At 35.0% G+C, this 18,970-nt stretch overlaps 1 protein-coding gene across 2 annotated transcripts in view; it reads right to left on the bottom strand.

Moving 5' to 3' along the window:
* The window catches only part of ntrk3b (neurotrophic tyrosine kinase, receptor, type 3b), a 210,110-nt gene that overhangs the window by 74,993 nt on the left and 116,147 nt on the right, over nucleotides 1–18,970 (bottom strand). For both annotated transcript variants that reach the window (XM_052092076.1, XM_052092085.1), the window contains 2 exons: nucleotides 18,749–18,792; nucleotides 18,517–18,619 (listed from right to left, as the gene is read on the bottom strand). In XM_052092076.1, the coding sequence (XP_051948036.1) occupies nucleotides 18,517–18,619; nucleotides 18,749–18,792 (147 nt within the window). The remainder of the gene's footprint in view (nucleotides 1–18,516; nucleotides 18,620–18,748; nucleotides 18,793–18,970) is intronic.

The following is an 18,970-nucleotide window of genomic DNA, read 5'->3' as shown; positions in this document are numbered from 1 at the left end:
AGTTTCTCTGTTGGTAAATCCACGTCTCCCTTGGGCTGAGCTCCCTCTGCCTCCGGTCGCCGTGGTTGTAGAGCTCCTAGCCACCGGGTAGGACCTACCACAGGACTTCTTCCACATGTGATACTGCGGGTCGGTAAGTCCATGTGGCGTATTCTCCACAAGTTACCTCCCCTTCAGGCAGGGTGTGGTCTCCATGGTGTCTTTCCTCTTGGGAAACTAATGTGAAGGGTTAGATCAGGCAGAAATAGATCCTTAAGTTAACAATTGTAGGTTACCACTTTTTTATAGTGTAGTAACACACAACTCAAGAACTAAACATTTGACTGAAAAATAAATAAAAAGCAAAATTACAGTTACAATTTAAAACTATAAGTTTTGAAGAACAAAACAATAATGTATTCACCTGTAAAAAAATACAAATAAACAGCAGCTGCAATACATTCTCAGAAAGAAAGCACTTTATATGTGTTATTATTAAGGCATAGGTGTGGCACCTATTTTTTTATTTGTTTATTATTACTTGGTTGGGAAACCAACGAGTTATGCAATGTCCAGAACACTTCAGTTATCCATGGTGGTGTGGCTTAATTTGTTAGTAATAACTTTATTATCAGATGCTGAACATTGAATCGGCATCCTTCATGGTTGTGACATTACAAATGCACAGATTTTGGAATGAGGGGTTTTTGTAGCAATGAATGGTCTTTTTGGGCTAGGGAGGGAGTTTTGTGTTCTTAAATATTGCAAGTTAATTTAGTACATCAAATTTCAAGGGGAAAAAAGACTATTCTTGATATGACCCCTTTAATGACAACACATTTATGTGAAGCAGAACTTGTAGAAAACACTAATGACAAACTTCAATGTTATGCCATAATAGAATGGAGACCATCAGATGCATTTAAACTACATTTATCAAACATTCACACTGTGTTTTCTTAATTCCTGCTCTTTCAGATGTCATATATATATACTCAATGTGGGGGCTTTGGAAAGCTGAACGCTGCTTGAGGCTTATCACCATTTGAGATAAAGCAAACAGCTCTTGTTAGAATTTTCCATAAATTCTGTCCAGACGCTGTTCAGTTTCTTCTGCATGAGGCAAAATCTCCTCGAGCAATCAGTGTGCTGCTGAATGATAGCAATGTTTTTGAAGTTCAAACCATTTTTATTTTCAGATGCTGCCCTTGAAGTCATTTTGTTATTTATGTATCAGAACTGTATATTTGTATGTCATGCTTAGGATGTGTCCATCTGTGATGGTTCTATTGGTCCCAAGAAAGACATTCTGTTGATGTCTGTGTTAGACATAAGTGTGTGCTTTTGCAGCACTTAAAGGCACCGCCAATCTCCAAACACGAAACCAGCACTGATCTGGTTCATCAAGTTGTTGAGGATGCAGCATGATTCATGCATATTTTCCTCAAGTGAATGTTGGATTTTGAGACTGTTAGAATTACTGTAGTTTGTCACTTCAAAAGATGTCAAATCAAAAGGCACAAGAACCACATAATATATAAAGTATAAGGTAAAGTTTTGATCACACTTTACTTGAAGTCTGTAGATAATGTATAATAAATACATTATAAAGGTCTTTTGCATGCAATACTGGGCATTTATAATACCTTATGGTACATTTAGTTGTATGTTTTCTTTTAATATATGTAACCATCGTAATACATTATAAAAATAACCAATCCATAGTTAACCCTATAAACAATATATTTTATTAAAATTAGGGCTGTCAATCGATTACAATTTTTAATCAAATTAATAACATGGTGTCCCAATTAATTAATCGTGATTAATCACATATACAAATATTTGCTGAGAAAGCCCCTCATATAACAATAATTCATATAATTATCATTCATAATGATGAAATAATTATGAAATAATTATACATAGTTATCTTTAAATATTAAACAATTATATATATATATATATATATATATATATATATATATATATATATATATATATATATATATATATTCAGATTATTAAAATGCATTACATTCTTTTAGCAGAAGAGTTAATCATTGACCATAAAAGTGACTTTAGAATACAATGTATTGTTTACTACCATATTATTGATCATAAGTCAATCATTGGCATACAGTTCACAGCAATCCATTTCACACGTGAATTTGTAAATCGGTTGGAGATTTATTATGAGGGCTTATTTAAGGACTCGTCAATGAACACCTGCTTCAGATATTTTTAATTTTTTTTTAGAAACAAGCCAGGGGTACATAGTACACAATACTACAGATATATTTTACAATAATGCCAAGACATTATATTCATTACATAGTACAATGCTTTTCAAAGCTTTGGAGTTGTTGGAGGTAGAAAGAGTATTTAAATAATATATTTAAAAAAATTCTCCAAAAATACTACTGCGTGGGCACATTCCCAAAAAAAGGTGTGGGGCAGATTTATCTACAGCATTACAGAAGGAGCAGAGTGGATCTATTTCATGGAGCATGTTTCTTAAATAAAGATTTACTGGGTAAAAACTGTGTAACAGTTTAAAGGACATCTCCTTAACCTGGTTGGTAATTAAATATTTGTGAGGTAAAGACCATACGATAGGGTGACAACCTGGCTATTGCTCTGTTGCAGGTCAGCAGACCTGATTTTGCAGGACAATGCAGGACACGAGGGAGAGATAACTTACTATTATTGTACTAGGTGAATAAATATTGATTTTATATTAGATGTATTTTTGCAGTGATGTTAAATGTTAATGACGGCGTTGTGAATGTCACTCAGTTTGGCATAGGGTCTACGATACAAACTAATTTTAACAGCACAGACCTACTCAATGTAAATACTGTGAAAATAATAATCTAATCGTTAAAAAAAGCACATTTCCAAATAAGCACATCAATTCCATTATTAAAGACTAGAAAGTTTAAATGCGTTCTTACTGGATTTAGTGCATCTTGAATTAATTTTTTTTTGTCTGATCTGGCTGCTTCGAATAGGGCCTTCTCATTCATTATGACTGTAGAACTCCTGGCAGGTGTAGGTGTTCACTTTCACCAGGAGTTCACTTTTGATGAGGTCCAAAGATGCTCAGTTCCTTGTCTCTGTCCACGCAGCGGTCATCAGTGAAAACACCCTCTCCATGAACGCGTTGGTGACAGGAATGCTCAAAGCCAAAGATATCAGAGCTGTCATGTTTGGGGCACTGAAATGCTTCAGCAGAGCTGTCCGTGAAACTTCGGTGGCATACCTTGCACTCTCCTTTTTTAGGGTCACTTGTAACTGGTTTTAACCATGTATATATTTTCTCCAATTATTTATTATACGAACAAAGACTAATTTTCTTCTCGGGAGCTCCTGATATACCCATTTTTCTGTTGCAGTTTTTTATTCCAGTGTTTTCCCGCTCTGGCAAGAAAAAAAGGCATGCACTGCGCATGTTCAGTGTTTTTTAATAGTGATTTTGTAATTAAAGGACGATGAAATAAAATGATGCTGAAATAATAATAAAGATAAAAACAGAAAAATGTAAATGTGGGACAGGTGGTCACCCTACCATACGACCTGCATCAGACATGCTAGTGTCGCATCTCGGGTGTGTTGCATCATAAAAATTAAATGTTTAGGTCACTGTGTCAAGTTAAATATAGTTTAATACTCAATCTTTAAACACATATTGAGATCCCTTAGTTCGCATTTGAACCCTTAGTAAAGCATATCTGTGTTGTTTTCTTCACTGTATAAACCATGCGTTGCTCATACGGCTGAAATTTCACTTAATGCCCTCTGGAGTATACAGGTTGTACTACAAGCATGCGATTAAATGCGTTAATGTTAATTTTTTTAACGTGTTATTTTTTGTGTAATTAATCGCGCATTATTAACACGTTAACTCGACAGCCATAATTAAAACACATGATCAAAACCCAATTTCACTCACTTTCATGTTTAAGTAAAAAGGTAAAAAATGCCATACTGCAGTATATTTTGAGTATAGCCACAAATAAATGCCATTCTTAGGTGCAATGCACAATGTAGTGACTACACTCACTGAACACTTTATTAGGATCACTTGTACACCTACATATTAATTTGATTATCTAATCAGCCAGTCATGTGGCAGCAGTGCAATGCATAAAATCATTCTGATACGGGTCAGGGGCTACAGTTATATTTACATCAACATTCAGAATGGGAAAAATATGTGATCTCAGTAATTTTGACTATGGCATGATTGTTGGTGCCAGACGGGCTGGTTTGAGTATTTCTGTAACTGCTGCTCTCCTGGGATTTTCACTCAGAATGGGACCAAAAACAAAAGCATTGAGTGAGCGGCCGTTCTGCAGACGTAAATTCCTTATTAATGAGAGAGGTAAACAGAGAATGTCCAGGGCCTTGTTTCCCAAAAGCTTAGTAAGCATAAATAGATCACTGAATCCATTTTATGATTCATCTTAGTTTTGCGGTGCATTTCCCAAAAGCATTGTAACTTAAGTTGTACTTGAAAATGTTCGTAGATTTACGAGTGCTCTGGAGTAATTGTATAGCACTAAGTGCATCGTAAAGACATAGATTTATGCAGACTCCTGCAGGACAATCACAAAATTACACTTCATACAATTTAAATAGCTACACTTTATGCTGAGACTTTAATATCAGGATATTTGTGTTTTTTTTTTTTTTTTTATTTAAACAAACAAGTATAATAATAATAATAATAATAATAATTAAATACATAAAATAGATGGTCTAAATGGATGAATATATTAATTAGTAAACAAATAAAGTTATTTGCGTGGGCTAGTTGGTAACAACAAAGTGGTGGCATGATTGATGCAGACAACTATATTATTTAATATTAGTGAGAGAAGAAAAAAGTAATTAACTTGCTCATACATTTACATTTATTCATTTGGCAGATACTTTTATCCTCGTCTTCTCTTCCTCTCTGACACCCAAAGGCTCTCTCGCTAGCACTGCAAGTTGTGTAGCATTGCACCTGCAGCATTTCTATCATCGTTATTACTTGTGCGAGTAAAGAGCAGACCTCCGTTTGATTGGTGAATGTCCCTAAAGTGCATCTTTTGCGATAACACGTTGAACGTCGTAATATTCTATGATAATTAGCAGGATCATACATAGGGCCTCCACTATCTTCACTAATCCTGAAAGCTTTTATATTGAGAGGAATTTATGAAAACTAAATATTACAAATCCACACCTGATTATGGAAGCAGATTGTGTAAAAGAAATAGATTTGCTCATAATGATTGTAAAAACAATATGTAAATATGTAGATAATTAGGTCAATTATTTACGATTTCTTTTATAAATTGCAAGGTAAATTACAAATTATTATAAAAAAAAATGTGAAGTTACAATTATGAACAACACTATACAGTCACATTTCAGCACTGTCACACGGACAGCGGCTATCTTAAGTAGCACTTAAATCAATCAGCTTTGACCTTATGTCATCATGTCAAACCATTACACACAGTAAGACAAATAAGTTTCAGAAACATAGTGAGCTGCCAAAGCTGTCTACTGTCTGCATAGGCTAATCTTCTAAGGAAGCATCCTAACTGATTAAATGATGTTTAGTTTATTAGGTTTTGAACCAGAGCCTATGATTATCTATATACAGTATTGTACTATTATAGGTTATGTTAACATGGGGTACATAATAGCAAGCCATTGAATATCATGTAACATTAAGAAGGCAATGATAAAGAGATGAAAGCTTTTGAGAGACATGAGTAGCATTTTACAATTACCTCCTGCTTACATTTGTATTGCTTGAGGCCAAAGGCAAATAAAAACCTAACTTACATTCAGATTATTCCTTTTGTTTGATCAACGTAAGGGGAAGACCAGAGCTTCACGTTCTCAAACACACTGAGCATTTTGACATTTTTCAAAAGCAAAACTTGATCTTTTAAAAGGCAACTTCCTCCCACATCTGGGATTAAAACGATTATAGACTACTTTCAGGGTCTGTGATTCTGAGAGCGTAGTGATTTCAGCACTGTTTAACAAACACTAGAGTGCTGAAAATAAAACTGATTTGCATTCGCCCCCTCATCTACACTGAACATGACGTGTTATCTCTGAGGAATGACTCTGGTGCTCAGAACATGTTGTTTTTTAGATGTACAGTGAAAGGCTACAAGTGTTCCTCTAGCAAATCAACTAGACAGAAGACAGTGGCAGATACAGGATTCTTTACATGCCCTAAATATGAAATCTTAAATATGTTGACAAGGACATATGGAGACATTGTGGGAATTGCCATGGATCCCATAATACATTATAAGTGGCAGCCCATGAGGGAATTTTCAGAGAGGCTGATATGTAAATGAAAATATTGATCAAACCATTAAAAGAAGACAGTTGGTTTTATTATGTCGATTATAGACTACTTTCAGGGTCTGTGATTCTGAGAGCGTAGTGATTTCAGCACTGTTTAACAAACACTAGAGTGCTGAAAATAAAACAAAGACAGTTGGTTTTATTATGTCTTCTTCCTGAGAATTATGCCACAGATGTTTTTTCACTGATATTTTGTAATACACAACAATTTACAATATTTCAGCAGTTTCATCTACAAAATATGATCAATAAAAATATAAAAAAATTAATGGAAAGAACCATTTCATTTAACATTTACTCAGCTATAGGTAGAGGAACTCCATCATCTACTTCTTCATTATGGTAAATTCATATCTGGCCCTGTTGTTCTGTCTTCAGGATATCCTAAATAATCTGAATGTTTATCAATATTTTGGCAAAATTGTTAAGTCTCTCTTCACCTGTTTCATCCCGTTAATGCCAAGAAAGGCTTGATGATGCACTAAACTGGTACTGAAAACGAATTGGTTTTGTTTTCTGGTTTACCTATAGTTGTATCTGTATAAGCTGGTATAGGAGGAAGTATTTTATTAACTAGGGTTGTCAAAAATGACATAAGATGACAATTCATTGATCAAGTAAATTGCATATATCAATATGATCTGAGATAATTCAATAAAGATATAATTATTTATATTATATAATTTATTATATTACATAATTGTGGCAGACAAGTGATTAGACAATACTACTAATAAAAAGTGGCTTCAGAAGTCTATATATTTTTTGCTTTATTTACAAATCATTGATCTTTAGCCTATCACTGTCCTAGAGTCCACAGTCCACAATCTGCCCAAGGTAGATTTATGCTGTTTTCACAGGACATGTTTATGCATTTGTCTGAATGTACACTTGCATCTGATAGATGCTTTTGGACCAGCTCACAAGAGTTTTGTTACATTTCACAGATTTTAATTGTCTAGTGCATAAATTCTGCATTTTTATGACACTGTATCAAGTTAAATGCAGTTAATAACTTTAAAAAAGGTATCTCGAGAACCCTTCATTCAGAGTTGTGCTTCATCGAGCTGTCTTTGAACACAAGAATGCATCATGTGAGGCTTTTGTTCTTATTTTGTACTGTTCTGCTCTCTGTAAGTGTGGTTTCTGTAAAACGGGACATTATTTGTACAGCTGGCAGGGTTAGGGAGTAACGGAATACATGTTTACGTATTACGTATTTAAAATACAAAATATAAGTAACTATATTCCTCTACAGTTACAATTTAAATAATTGGTATTTAGTTATGTTCAAAAAGTATTTTGGTTACCGTCATTTTCATTTGTCATTTGTTTCATTTAGTCCTTTCAGATGGAAAACATTTATAAATATTCGATCCAAAGTGCATTTGAACCGTGGTGAAACACTTTCTTATGATGTGTTATATTCATACAAGCAGACAGAGAAGTAAGTTTGAAGTAAGTTTAGAGCAGAAGAAATAGAAATAAACCTTGTGTAAATTGTCAGATTTATGCTAAGCTAAATTGCTATTTCTAGCCATTTTACATGCACATGTTACCAGGCATGATCATATTTTTTTTTTTATCAAGAAAATTCAAATTGGATCATAATTTCTTTTTTTTTGGTAAAACCTTTGATATTAGGTTCAAAAAACATTCTAAGCCAGAATTTTGTCTTACTGTACTGTTTTTATAGTCAAAACAAGTGAAAAAAAATCTACCAGTGCTGAAGAAGTAATCCAAAGTATTTAGAATAGTTACTGACCTTGAGTAATCTAACAAAACACCTTACAAATGACATTTTACAGCATGTATTCTATAATCTGTAGTGGAATAAATTTAAAAAGTAACCCTCCTAACCCTGACAGCTGGAGTTGTGCTGACTGCCCCCAGCTGCAACTCATGAAGGTGATAATTTAATCTTGAATTGCTCAGAGGGTAGGACAATTGTTATTCTCATTGCCCTGTAATGTTTAAAAAAAAAAAGGAAAAAAAATTAACTTGAAATTCCTTATTATGGAATTTGTGTGCAGTCAGGGGGCATGGTTAATTGCCTAATTTTTTTTAATGTAATTTTTGGAATCACTCTTAATTGACGTGTTAAATTGTCATCTTTATCTTTATTAAGATATACATTTTGACACATTCATAATGTTTTTGTCTTTAAAAGATCAAACTAATTCATGGACTGTGTCAGCAGCTGGGCAAATTTAATCATGGACTGCCTACGGTCTTCAGAGTGAACTTTGATATAATGATCACAGTGCGAAAGTAATGTTATAACAGGCCTGGCATAGAGACAATATAGTATAAAACATTTTAACAGAATATCTCTCTCTCTTTCTCTCTCATCAATTACATCATCAATTCATTAGATGTGCGTCATCAGCAGACACACTGCATGACTGGGACCCAAAATGTCTGAAATCTGTCTGATGATGAATCACAAAGTCAATTAATCTTCCATCGGTGAGTAGTCTAAGCATATGACTTTATTATTAAGGGAATTGGAGACAGTGATAAGCAACCTCACCAAGGATGTCAGGCCCATTCTATTGCTCTTAAGGGTGTGTGAAATGAAGATGAAGGTGTGTGTCATGCAGAGATGATAAAGTCACACTATACAATCCAAGATGGCCAATTTTGCTTCCAGGCAGAATACAGTAAATATTTCATGGTTTCCAAATTTTGTCTCTGATGGCAAAATTAGGGCAAAAATGTTATAGTGGGCCCCCGGCTTTAAACTAATAGGCGTCCTTTGCTCCGTTGAGCTTACCAAATCTGGGAAATTACTCCTACAATTGTTGTTAATTATCATGCTCAATGAGTCATAATTGGCTGCATTTGTTCCCACTGGAGCAGAAAAGAGCTCCAAGATACACATTACATTACAAAAGCTGTGACATGACAATGAATATAAGCCTTTTAGAAATTAATGCTTATCTAATCTTTTGCCTTGCTCTTTTGGCATGATTTGTGTATTGTCTAATTTTCCAAAAATACATTTACCGGTACGCAGGACATGCAGCCACCATCAAATTCTTAAATTGAACTATTATAATTTTATCGCAATAACTGAAAATATCTCAATCCAAAAAATCTCTTACAAACCTCATATGATAAAGATTACATTCTTTTTTTTAAATCAGCATTGGAATCAATTAATCTTTATACATTAGTTAGTTCCGGTCCTCTAATCTGATTGGACAAACAGCATTCCAGGAGTGCTGATTTTTATTATAACAGCACTGGAACACTTGACTGTTTGTATAATTCAGCCTGTCTGTTTTTGTAGAGTTCCAGACAGACTTTCAGTCTGAATATTATTCAGCGACATGCAATGGTTAACAGGGTCATTTCAGACCATTCTGACACCCTAGGCGAGATCCCTATTGGGGGGGGGGAGTTGGGTTTGGGGTGCGTTGCGGTGGCCTCCTCTTTGGGGCCCCCTGGCCTAGTTCACCTATGCCTAGAAACGGCCCTGATGGTTAATTCCGCCTTGGCTTAGTTTTGAACTATTTTCATTTGTGAAGCAAAACAATTCTTATCCTTTTCGTATGAAAGCTCTTTCACACAGTAATAAAAAAATATATATATATATATATAAAAAATCTTATCTTACATTTCACAGCAGATGCACTGAAGGACAGATTATGTAATATCAAATATATAATGTGGTTTTTAGATGTTTATAATGATTGATTATGATAGATAAGATGCGATTGCGAATGCGCTTGCCGGCTAGGTGCGCTAACATATTGTTTAAATGCAACACAACATGGAATTCTGAGTTCGTGATGGAAGCATTGAAGGTTCTAAAAGTCTAGCCCTTCCACTTTCCCAGCAATGGAAGTGGTTAGAATGGGTGAAGGCTTAAGTGGAGTGACTAGTTTGAATATTCTATGTTTGTCATCAGAAAACAGTCTGCTCAGATGGTAACGCTTTAAACTTTAATTTAGTAATTGTTTGAATGTTTCTAACATATAAAAATAAAGATATTGTGATGTTGAAAAGACTATTGTAGCAGCTTGTTCATTATGGCAACTGTTTCAGTCCCACATTTGCTGGTAAACAGCAGCACGAATGCAGAACACACCGGTTTGAATGTACGCGTCTGAGACCAGCCTTGTGTAATCACACCAATTTGATTGTACCTGCAAAAGGGTTAACAACTGGCCATAATGTGTCTTAAATATAAGTTATTATATGTTGGCTTCTTGTTTATAGGACTGTTGTATATTAGCAATATCACACTTGCTTTTGTGCTGTTGTACTGGATATCAACACAGCTGAACTCTTGCTTGTGATATTGCTTAAATACTATACACATTGATCTTCACATTGAACATGATAAAACCATGAACAAGGCTAAAAAATAATTTACACTAACACAGACCATCTTCAGGATTTTGCATCACATTGTGTTGTTGTTGCTATCAAAATTATCAGCATTGTGGAGCAACTATTAAATCAAGTGGCCTATCAATTGATGCAGATCACTGGTGAGAGGGAAACAGAGTCATGATGCGGCATAGAAAATAAATTATTTCTCCATCCCTACAGCACTCTTCACCATTGCGTCCTCATTTCCTGTGACAACCATGACAATACACCAAGACGATCACAGAAATTGCCTATTTTAGATGACAGTTCCGCTAAAACGAATGCACAAAATGCCCCCGTGTTTTTCAGAAATGTACTGCACAGGTCTAGGAGACACAGAGTGTGGATAATAAAGATACAGATAAATGATGGTGTGCACATATGATGTATATATATATATATATATATATATATGCATATTGCTGCTACAAAACTATGGGCTCATACTGTCAGATGGATTTATAAATATTATGATGATTGGTTTCAATACAATATTTTTCTTTTTATTATTATAATTTTATTTAATTCTTTATTTATTTTTTTGTAAAGCTGCTTTGGAACAAAAGCACTATACAAATAAACCTGGATTGAATTGGATTGACTATTTAGCTGAAGGCTGCTTCTGCTCACCTGGATTGATCTTGATAACAAACGTAAAACAAGCATGAATGCAATGAGATTAATGACTTTGCACTGAACATTCAACGACAAATTAATCTTGCCCTATCACAGGCATGAACAACTAACTACACAAAAAGTGTCTTTTTCTTATCTGCATTTGTTCACCACACTCATTATCAAAGCATGCCATCATTGTGTCAGCTTATATCATGTTTAATGGTGTTACGGAGGGGAGTGGTGGCTCATCTCTGCATGACACACACCTTCATCTCCATTTCACACACCCTTAAGAGCAATAGAATGGGCCTGACATCCTTGATAAGGTGGTTTATCACTGTCTCCAATTCCCTTTATAATAAAGCTGAGATGGCCAGTATCTATTTGCAAATCAGTTTTGAGAGGTTAAGTTTTATTACTGTAAACTACATATGTTGGATATAAGATGCTTTTCGGGAAGAAGTAAATGGATCCATTTTTAGGAATGGAGACAATATCATAATACTAAACAAAATTTTTGTGAGTGATTGCCCATGCAAAAATCGTTGTGATGTTGCTAAGGTGTTGTGAGTGGTTTCCAGGGCAGTGATATGCAGTTGCTCAGGTGTTCTAAACATTTTAGCATGTTGCTAGGCAGATGCTATAGTCTAGTCAAAAGATCCCACCCCCAATTCACTATTATATTCTGATCCGTGGATCAGATTTCATGGGTGCCGTGGATTTCATCTGTTAATTTTCAGTGCATTTTGTCAACTTTAAACTGGAGAGCATTGACTTATTATAGGGATATCATTGAACTATTAAAGGAATAGTTGATTACTAGTCTTCCATTACTTACTCACATTCATGTTTCTGCAAAACCATATTACTTTCTTCCATCCGTGGAACTCAAAAGGAGATGTTAGGCAAAATGCAAAGTCTCAGTCATGATTCACTTTCATTGTATAGAAAAAAGATGAATGAAAGTGAATGGTGACAGACTAAAATTCAGCCTAGAAATTCCTGTTGGCTTGGAACAACATTGTTCAAGTTTCATGACAGAATTTTATTTTGGGGTGAAATATCCTTTTCACTACCTATTAAATGCTACCATAGGCATCTAAGGGGGAGCAGGATGCCACAAGATTTGGTAAATACTCATAGGGTGCCATGACTGAAAAAAGATTGTGAAACATTAATCTAGCATAGTGGGTTCATACCGGTACAGTATGTGAGCTGCAGAACACTTACAGTAAGCAACAAAGAAATGTATACAGTGCTTGAAACAATGAGAAAATACAAGATGACCAATAGCCAATCATTTTTGTAACAGAAGGGTTTTCCATATTAAGAAGGGTTTTCACTATTTTCTTTTCTTTACTTTTAATTATTTATTGCTAAATTTATGTGATTATTATAGATACTATGTGCAATGGCCAATGGTTGAAAAGTAGAGTGTATTAATTCAAGAAGAATGTTTTTCTTTTGAAACATTCATAATGGAGTAAAGCTTTCACAATTGAAAAATGGAGCTGAATGACCCTGGTTCACTTCTGAGGAGGGGAAAGCAGAATTAAGCTGTTCCTTGCTGTGGTTTTGAAATCAGAAAATGGTCATTGTTCCATACCAGTGAAAGCTTCTGTGTTTTGAGCATTCTCATCTGTCAGAGAGACTGCACGTCATGTCAGAATTGCTACAGACATGTTTGTGTCTGTCTTCATGTGTGAGCTGTTGTTCTGTGTGTGGCATCATTCACTGGGGCAAGGTGAATCAGTCAGGCATGACATCTCTGGGTTCGATGATGTGTGCTAAACAGCCCTTGGCTTATTGCAATAATGTAGCCAAGGAAGGTTTAAGCCCTTATGACAGCAGTGATAAGATCTTAATAGGCAGGAAAGGTATCAGGGCAAAGATCGTACAGGGGAAGCAAAGGGGAGTGTTAGCGGTGAAGCTAAAATAAACCTTGTCACATGCTGTTAGTGATGTTACGATCATGAGTCATTCTCAATATTGGGCAAAAACCATTTTAGAAGTATGATGGCAATATTAAGATAGAATTAAGTACATTTCCAATATGGAATATAAAGTCAATGTAAATGTGCTGTAATGTTGCTTCTGAATCATGCACGGATGAAGCAATTTGATTATCTTACAGATTTGAGGCATTATAATTCAGTTAAACGATGGCAATAATCTGAGACTGAGACTCCCTTAGAACAAACATCCTGTCCCAGCAGGAAATGACTAAATTATATTGATATTCATTCAATAAAATGTCTAAATATGCCAAAGGGAAATGTTTTGAGTGGGAATGCTTGAAGTTGAACATTTTCTGAGAAATGTGCAGAGAGGACATACAAATATAGGGTTAAAAGGGAGAACCAAATCAGGAAATGATGCGAGTATGATTCAAACTGCCCACAAAAGCACAACAGCTAAAAGTGTCAAATAAGTAATCATCCTCAGTTTTACAGGTATTTGTCAGTCATTTTATTGCTATCAGGATCACAAATGTCAATGTTTTTCTCACACCGCTTAAAGGCACTTTTCCACTATTGGGCCGAACCCTTCTGAGCACAGTAAGTAACGGTTCCAGCAGCATTTCCACTTGAGCACAGTCCGGTACAGTACGATTATAAACCCTTCCCGGTGTATAAACCATGCTGGTGGAACAGCTTTAGTGACTTGGCAACTCACGGTTGGTCACTTGCTCAGTCAGTCCCTTCTAATCCTGATTTCACAGAACCACAAAGGAAAAAGAAACCATAGACCATATTCCGCAATGAGAACTCTTCGGCCAGATGGTGGAAATGCACTTAAAGGGATCATTCCGGAACCATTTACCTACAGTATTTTGGCAAACACCAGGGTCTTGTAATTGACTTCTCATCCAAATCAACATCTTTCAAAGTAATTTTAAAAGTCTTATTGTACCACTGCTATGTGCAATATGGCTTATATTTAGGCATCTTGTCACATGCCAGTAAATGCAGATCTATGCGCCTCCCAGTTCTGTTTAAAAATGCAAGGCTGCATAAAGCTGTACTATATGGCTTCTGTGCCACTTTTCAGTGTAAAATCCAATCAGACAAACAAGAGTCCAAACAGGTAAACTTTTATAATGGGCCATTATATTATAAAGGCTGCTACAGGAAAGCAGTGCTTTGTCTTCCTTAGTGTATTGTTGGTGACAGACGATATGAGAATTAAACTTCTGGATTCGTTGGACAACAGAACTCTCTGTTTGAACCGCTACATAAATATTTATTGAGTTTTATAGTGGATGAGCCATGAAAACCTTTTACAGACATCACCATGACAACAACAACAAACAAAAATAGTGCTTTTAATTCTATTATCTGTGTAACTGAGTAACTGCATATACCATAGCTATATCCCACTCGAAATTCTACTGAATGCACAAATGTGATTTGGACTCAGGCAATCACAGCTGCCTTTATATTCAGTACAACTGCACGATTGCAAGTGTGATATATATATATATATATATATATATACATATTTTCTCTCAACTAATACTTGAAAAGAAATACTGGAATGGCACTCGAGGTTGCATATGCGACATGTTAAGTAGGGGCAGAATGATCAACCTTCAGACTTCAGTGAGAGGCATCATCATTTGGCATTATTTCCAAGATGGTAGTAACTAAAAGTACCATTGTTTTTGTTTTTTTAAGTAGAGGTGGGAAAGTCCGCAATGCAGCATGACTGGAATCCTTTGAGCGTCCTATTATATAGTCCCTGTCAAACACCAGTGGTATATACAAAGAAAGCACATTCAAGAAGTTGGTAGTGTATATTGACTGTATGCAATTAATTAGAAGAATAGAAATATGGACTTGTGTTTTTTGTGCATTAACTGCATCCATGTTGTATGTCAGGCATATTTCAATGACAGTCCTTTGGATTTACTCTCCATTAAATTACAGATAATTTAAGCATCATTAATAATTTGCATTTTCTGGCACACACATCATTGCTAGTATTAACAGTGATTGTATCGGAACGCACTTCACTTCTACTGGTTGATTTTGATTTTGAAAAACTAAATTAATTTATTGAAACAAAACAAACTGAACCAAAACTATAGATCTAAATTCAAATTACACTTGATTTTATTTTCAAAATGAAAGTGTTCAAGAAATAATACAAAATCCAAACAGTTTTACTCCACTGGCCTCATTTGCAGTGACTTAAAAATCACTCAACAACAACAGGTAGAAAATACCAATACAAATGTTATCATACATACAATTGTAAATATAAACATAATAATAATAACTGAAAAATAAACCATCACCTAAAGATAATTGAACACAAATCTCATAAATATTTGTTTAATAAAACGGCTACAACAGTGATTGTCATGGACATAATTTGATGTTCCCCTCGGACGTTGGCGACACAACATCCATCTATGATTTGATAATTTCATCTCAATTCAATGGTCAAAACAAGAGAGAGTGAAGAAAACACACTCACACACACACACACATAAAATCTGATTTTACTGGCCGCCCAAAAACAGACTAAGATCAAACTCTGATGGCAAAAAAGGGCACTAGAATGATTGAGAGAGGCAAAGACACAATACAGCTCAATCTGAGGTAATGGCTGCCTAAGACCTCCAACTGATTTGAAGAGAAAAACAGGACAAGTGGTCTATTGTTGGAAGGCCAGCATGCTGAAAGGGGCTGGTATTTACGTCACACTCTGAGTGTCAATTCTTTTATCCCTCTTCAACCTTGCCAATGATCATGAGACATAATGACGCGCTCCTCTCAGAGTGAACAGACCTCATATTCCCTGTCTCTCGTAAAGACAGTCACAACACAGTGTGAATCGCTTTCAAGCCAGACACATACATGTCATGAGAAAAGAACAGCGGGTCTGAGGGGGAAGCAAATACCATTAATATTGGTTTAAAAGCGAAATCTTTGAAAAGGGAATATGAATATGAGGTCTGCAATGAGGATGGTAAACAAAACATAATATTCTGTAATTTGTTTCCTTTTTGACATATTGCCTTGGACACACAATCATTATTCAAAGGCAGAGTGAAATGAGGACAACACCATGGTCATGGGTTTGATTTCTAGGAAATACAGCCTAGAAATAGAGTGAATATTGGTAACGTGGCATATAGGGTAAAGTGGGACAGTTAAGCTTGATACCCATTATATAATGTGTATTTCCTTAAATGGTTATAAATCATTACACAAAAGTAATCTCTAGGAAGTAAACAATTAACAATGTTTTAAGTTGATTATGTTGCATTGGGATATGTGGCAGAACTCTTTTCATGACCACCAGTGGGAAAAGCAATGGGAAAAAAAATAACACAAATATTTTCGATAAATCTTTTTAAGGTTATAAAAAAGTTAAAGTTGTCTGTAAATGTTACATATAATGATTTATGATGTGAAAGTATATCTGAAATTTAATTCCAAATAATATTAGCTATAGAATAATTATCCTCTGTCTAACTTTACCAGAATCATATTGATCATATTTTCATATTTTCATATTGATCATGAATCATATTTTATCCAAAGCGACTTACAGTGCACTTATTACAGGGACAATCCCCCCAGAGCAACCTGGAGTTAAGTGCCTTGCTCAAGGACACAATGTGGGGCTCGAACCAGCAACCTTCTGATTAACAGTTATGTGCTTTAGCCCACTACACCACCACCACTATAGTTAGCAAGTTTAAACATTTTCTATCTTCATGTAAGCCTATGATACAAAGAAAATACATACTTACAATCGACTACTTAAGTACAGGCCTCGGTCTAGCTTGTAAGGGGAAATGAGGTGTCCCACTTTACCAGTACTGCCTGAAAAAAATCTGGGATTTGGTCAAAAGAGGGTATTCAAAGGTTCTTCTTTCCATTATTTCTTCATTTTTGTTTTTGAAAATGGTAGGAGGCATCCTATGCTTTCTATACAGGTATAATGTCAGGTTATATGGCATTTAGATCACAATATAAGAGGCTAAGAAATGAAACATTTCCAAAAGTGTCCAACTTTGCCCACATTCACCCTATTTATTTTATAAGTCATTTTGGATAAAAGCATATGCTAAAAACACAAATGTTAATGAGGACTGGGCGGCATATACAGTACATTGAAATGTGTTATTTTGTTCCTATACTGTACCATGGTAGATATATACAGTATACACAGCGATCAGTGGGCAGGATTGCTTTATGTTATTTACATGTGAGAGCTACTTAAAAACATGGATTACTGTGAATATACAGAGTGGGACGTGTCCCAGTCAAGTTAAGATGAGGAAGAACTTCTTATTGTGGACTGTAATGCAAAATTAAATCTAGTTGTTTAGGGTTACCAAGCAATAATATATAGAAATATTTGTGTGATGTGTGCACAAAAACAAAAGTTTTGAATTTGGCTAATTCAATCAAAATTTTGTCTAAAATAAGTTTTTAGTTTTAGTCTTTTGTAAGTAACTTTATTTTTTATATCAAGTACACTTCATTGATGAATCACTGGATTATCAAACATATTTTTTCTTGACTATCCAGCTAAAATAACTATACTTTGATATAATGTATACGGTTATAATTATAAAAAGAAATTTAAATAAATTATGCCGCATGATATATGTTGGTCATACCGTCCTCCCCTACTACAAATTTTGTTTTGAAACAAAAAGCAACTCTGCAATCACTTGCTCCAAAGTGCCATAAACTATACTACTGTGGTATAAACAATAACACTGCCAGAAGAAGTCAGGCTAACTGAATAAATACTTGGAGGCATTTCCGCCAAACGCCTCCCCAAGGTCTGAGACTGGAGGATGCATTCAACTCAAATTCTATTCACAGAAATCCACACAGCACAAACCAAACCCTATCTGACACGTTATGTGCTAGAACACTGTTTAAAAACAGGCTCTAAACATAACCCAAAACCAAAGCCGTGAGCTCCTATAATGTTACAGAGTCCCTCAGGATGAATGACAGCTAAAAGACTAAGAAAATGCATTGTGTTTGGTGGAGTCTTTGCTTCAGTAAAGAGTAAAAAAATATATAGTTTTTGATACTTGTGTTTATCCATTGGGAATTCATCATTTAAGAATTCCAGCAGTAAGAAAATGTCAAAGAATATATTTTCACTTACCTTTTATTCCAAATTTGTTGCGCCTGCTGTATTTGTTGATGAGGATGAAAACCACGATGAGGAAGACACAGCCAAAACCAGCCAGACCCACAGCAATTGACATCTACAGGAAGAAAGCAATAATACCTTTAAGGATACGAATACACTGGTTTAAAACTTGTTGAAATAGAAGGATGACAAACTGACTTGAAATTCAGTCTATTGTGCATTCTAGACAATAAGGAATTCTTACTCCAAATGAATCTTCTTCAGGTCTCTTCGCCTCATCTTCAGGTACTGGAGTTACAGGAAATAGAAAAGACAATCAGTTGGGAAGGCTAAAAGATGTCTTCATTTGTGTGTGTGTTTTGAAATTGTTGCAGTTCTTTAAAAAATATCTCTATTTTAAATTCTGTTTTCAACTAAACTGATGGTACTACATGAAACCAATAGTATAAATGTAGTATGTTTTTTA

The sequence above is a fragment of the Xyrauchen texanus genome, chromosome 2 (assembly GCF_025860055.1).
Source record: "Xyrauchen texanus isolate HMW12.3.18 chromosome 2, RBS_HiC_50CHRs, whole genome shotgun sequence".
NCBI classification, from domain to species: Eukaryota; Metazoa; Chordata; class Actinopteri; order Cypriniformes; family Catostomidae; genus Xyrauchen; species Xyrauchen texanus.
Note: the sequence above shows the minus strand (reverse complement) of the source record. Positions and strands in the feature narration are given on the sequence as shown.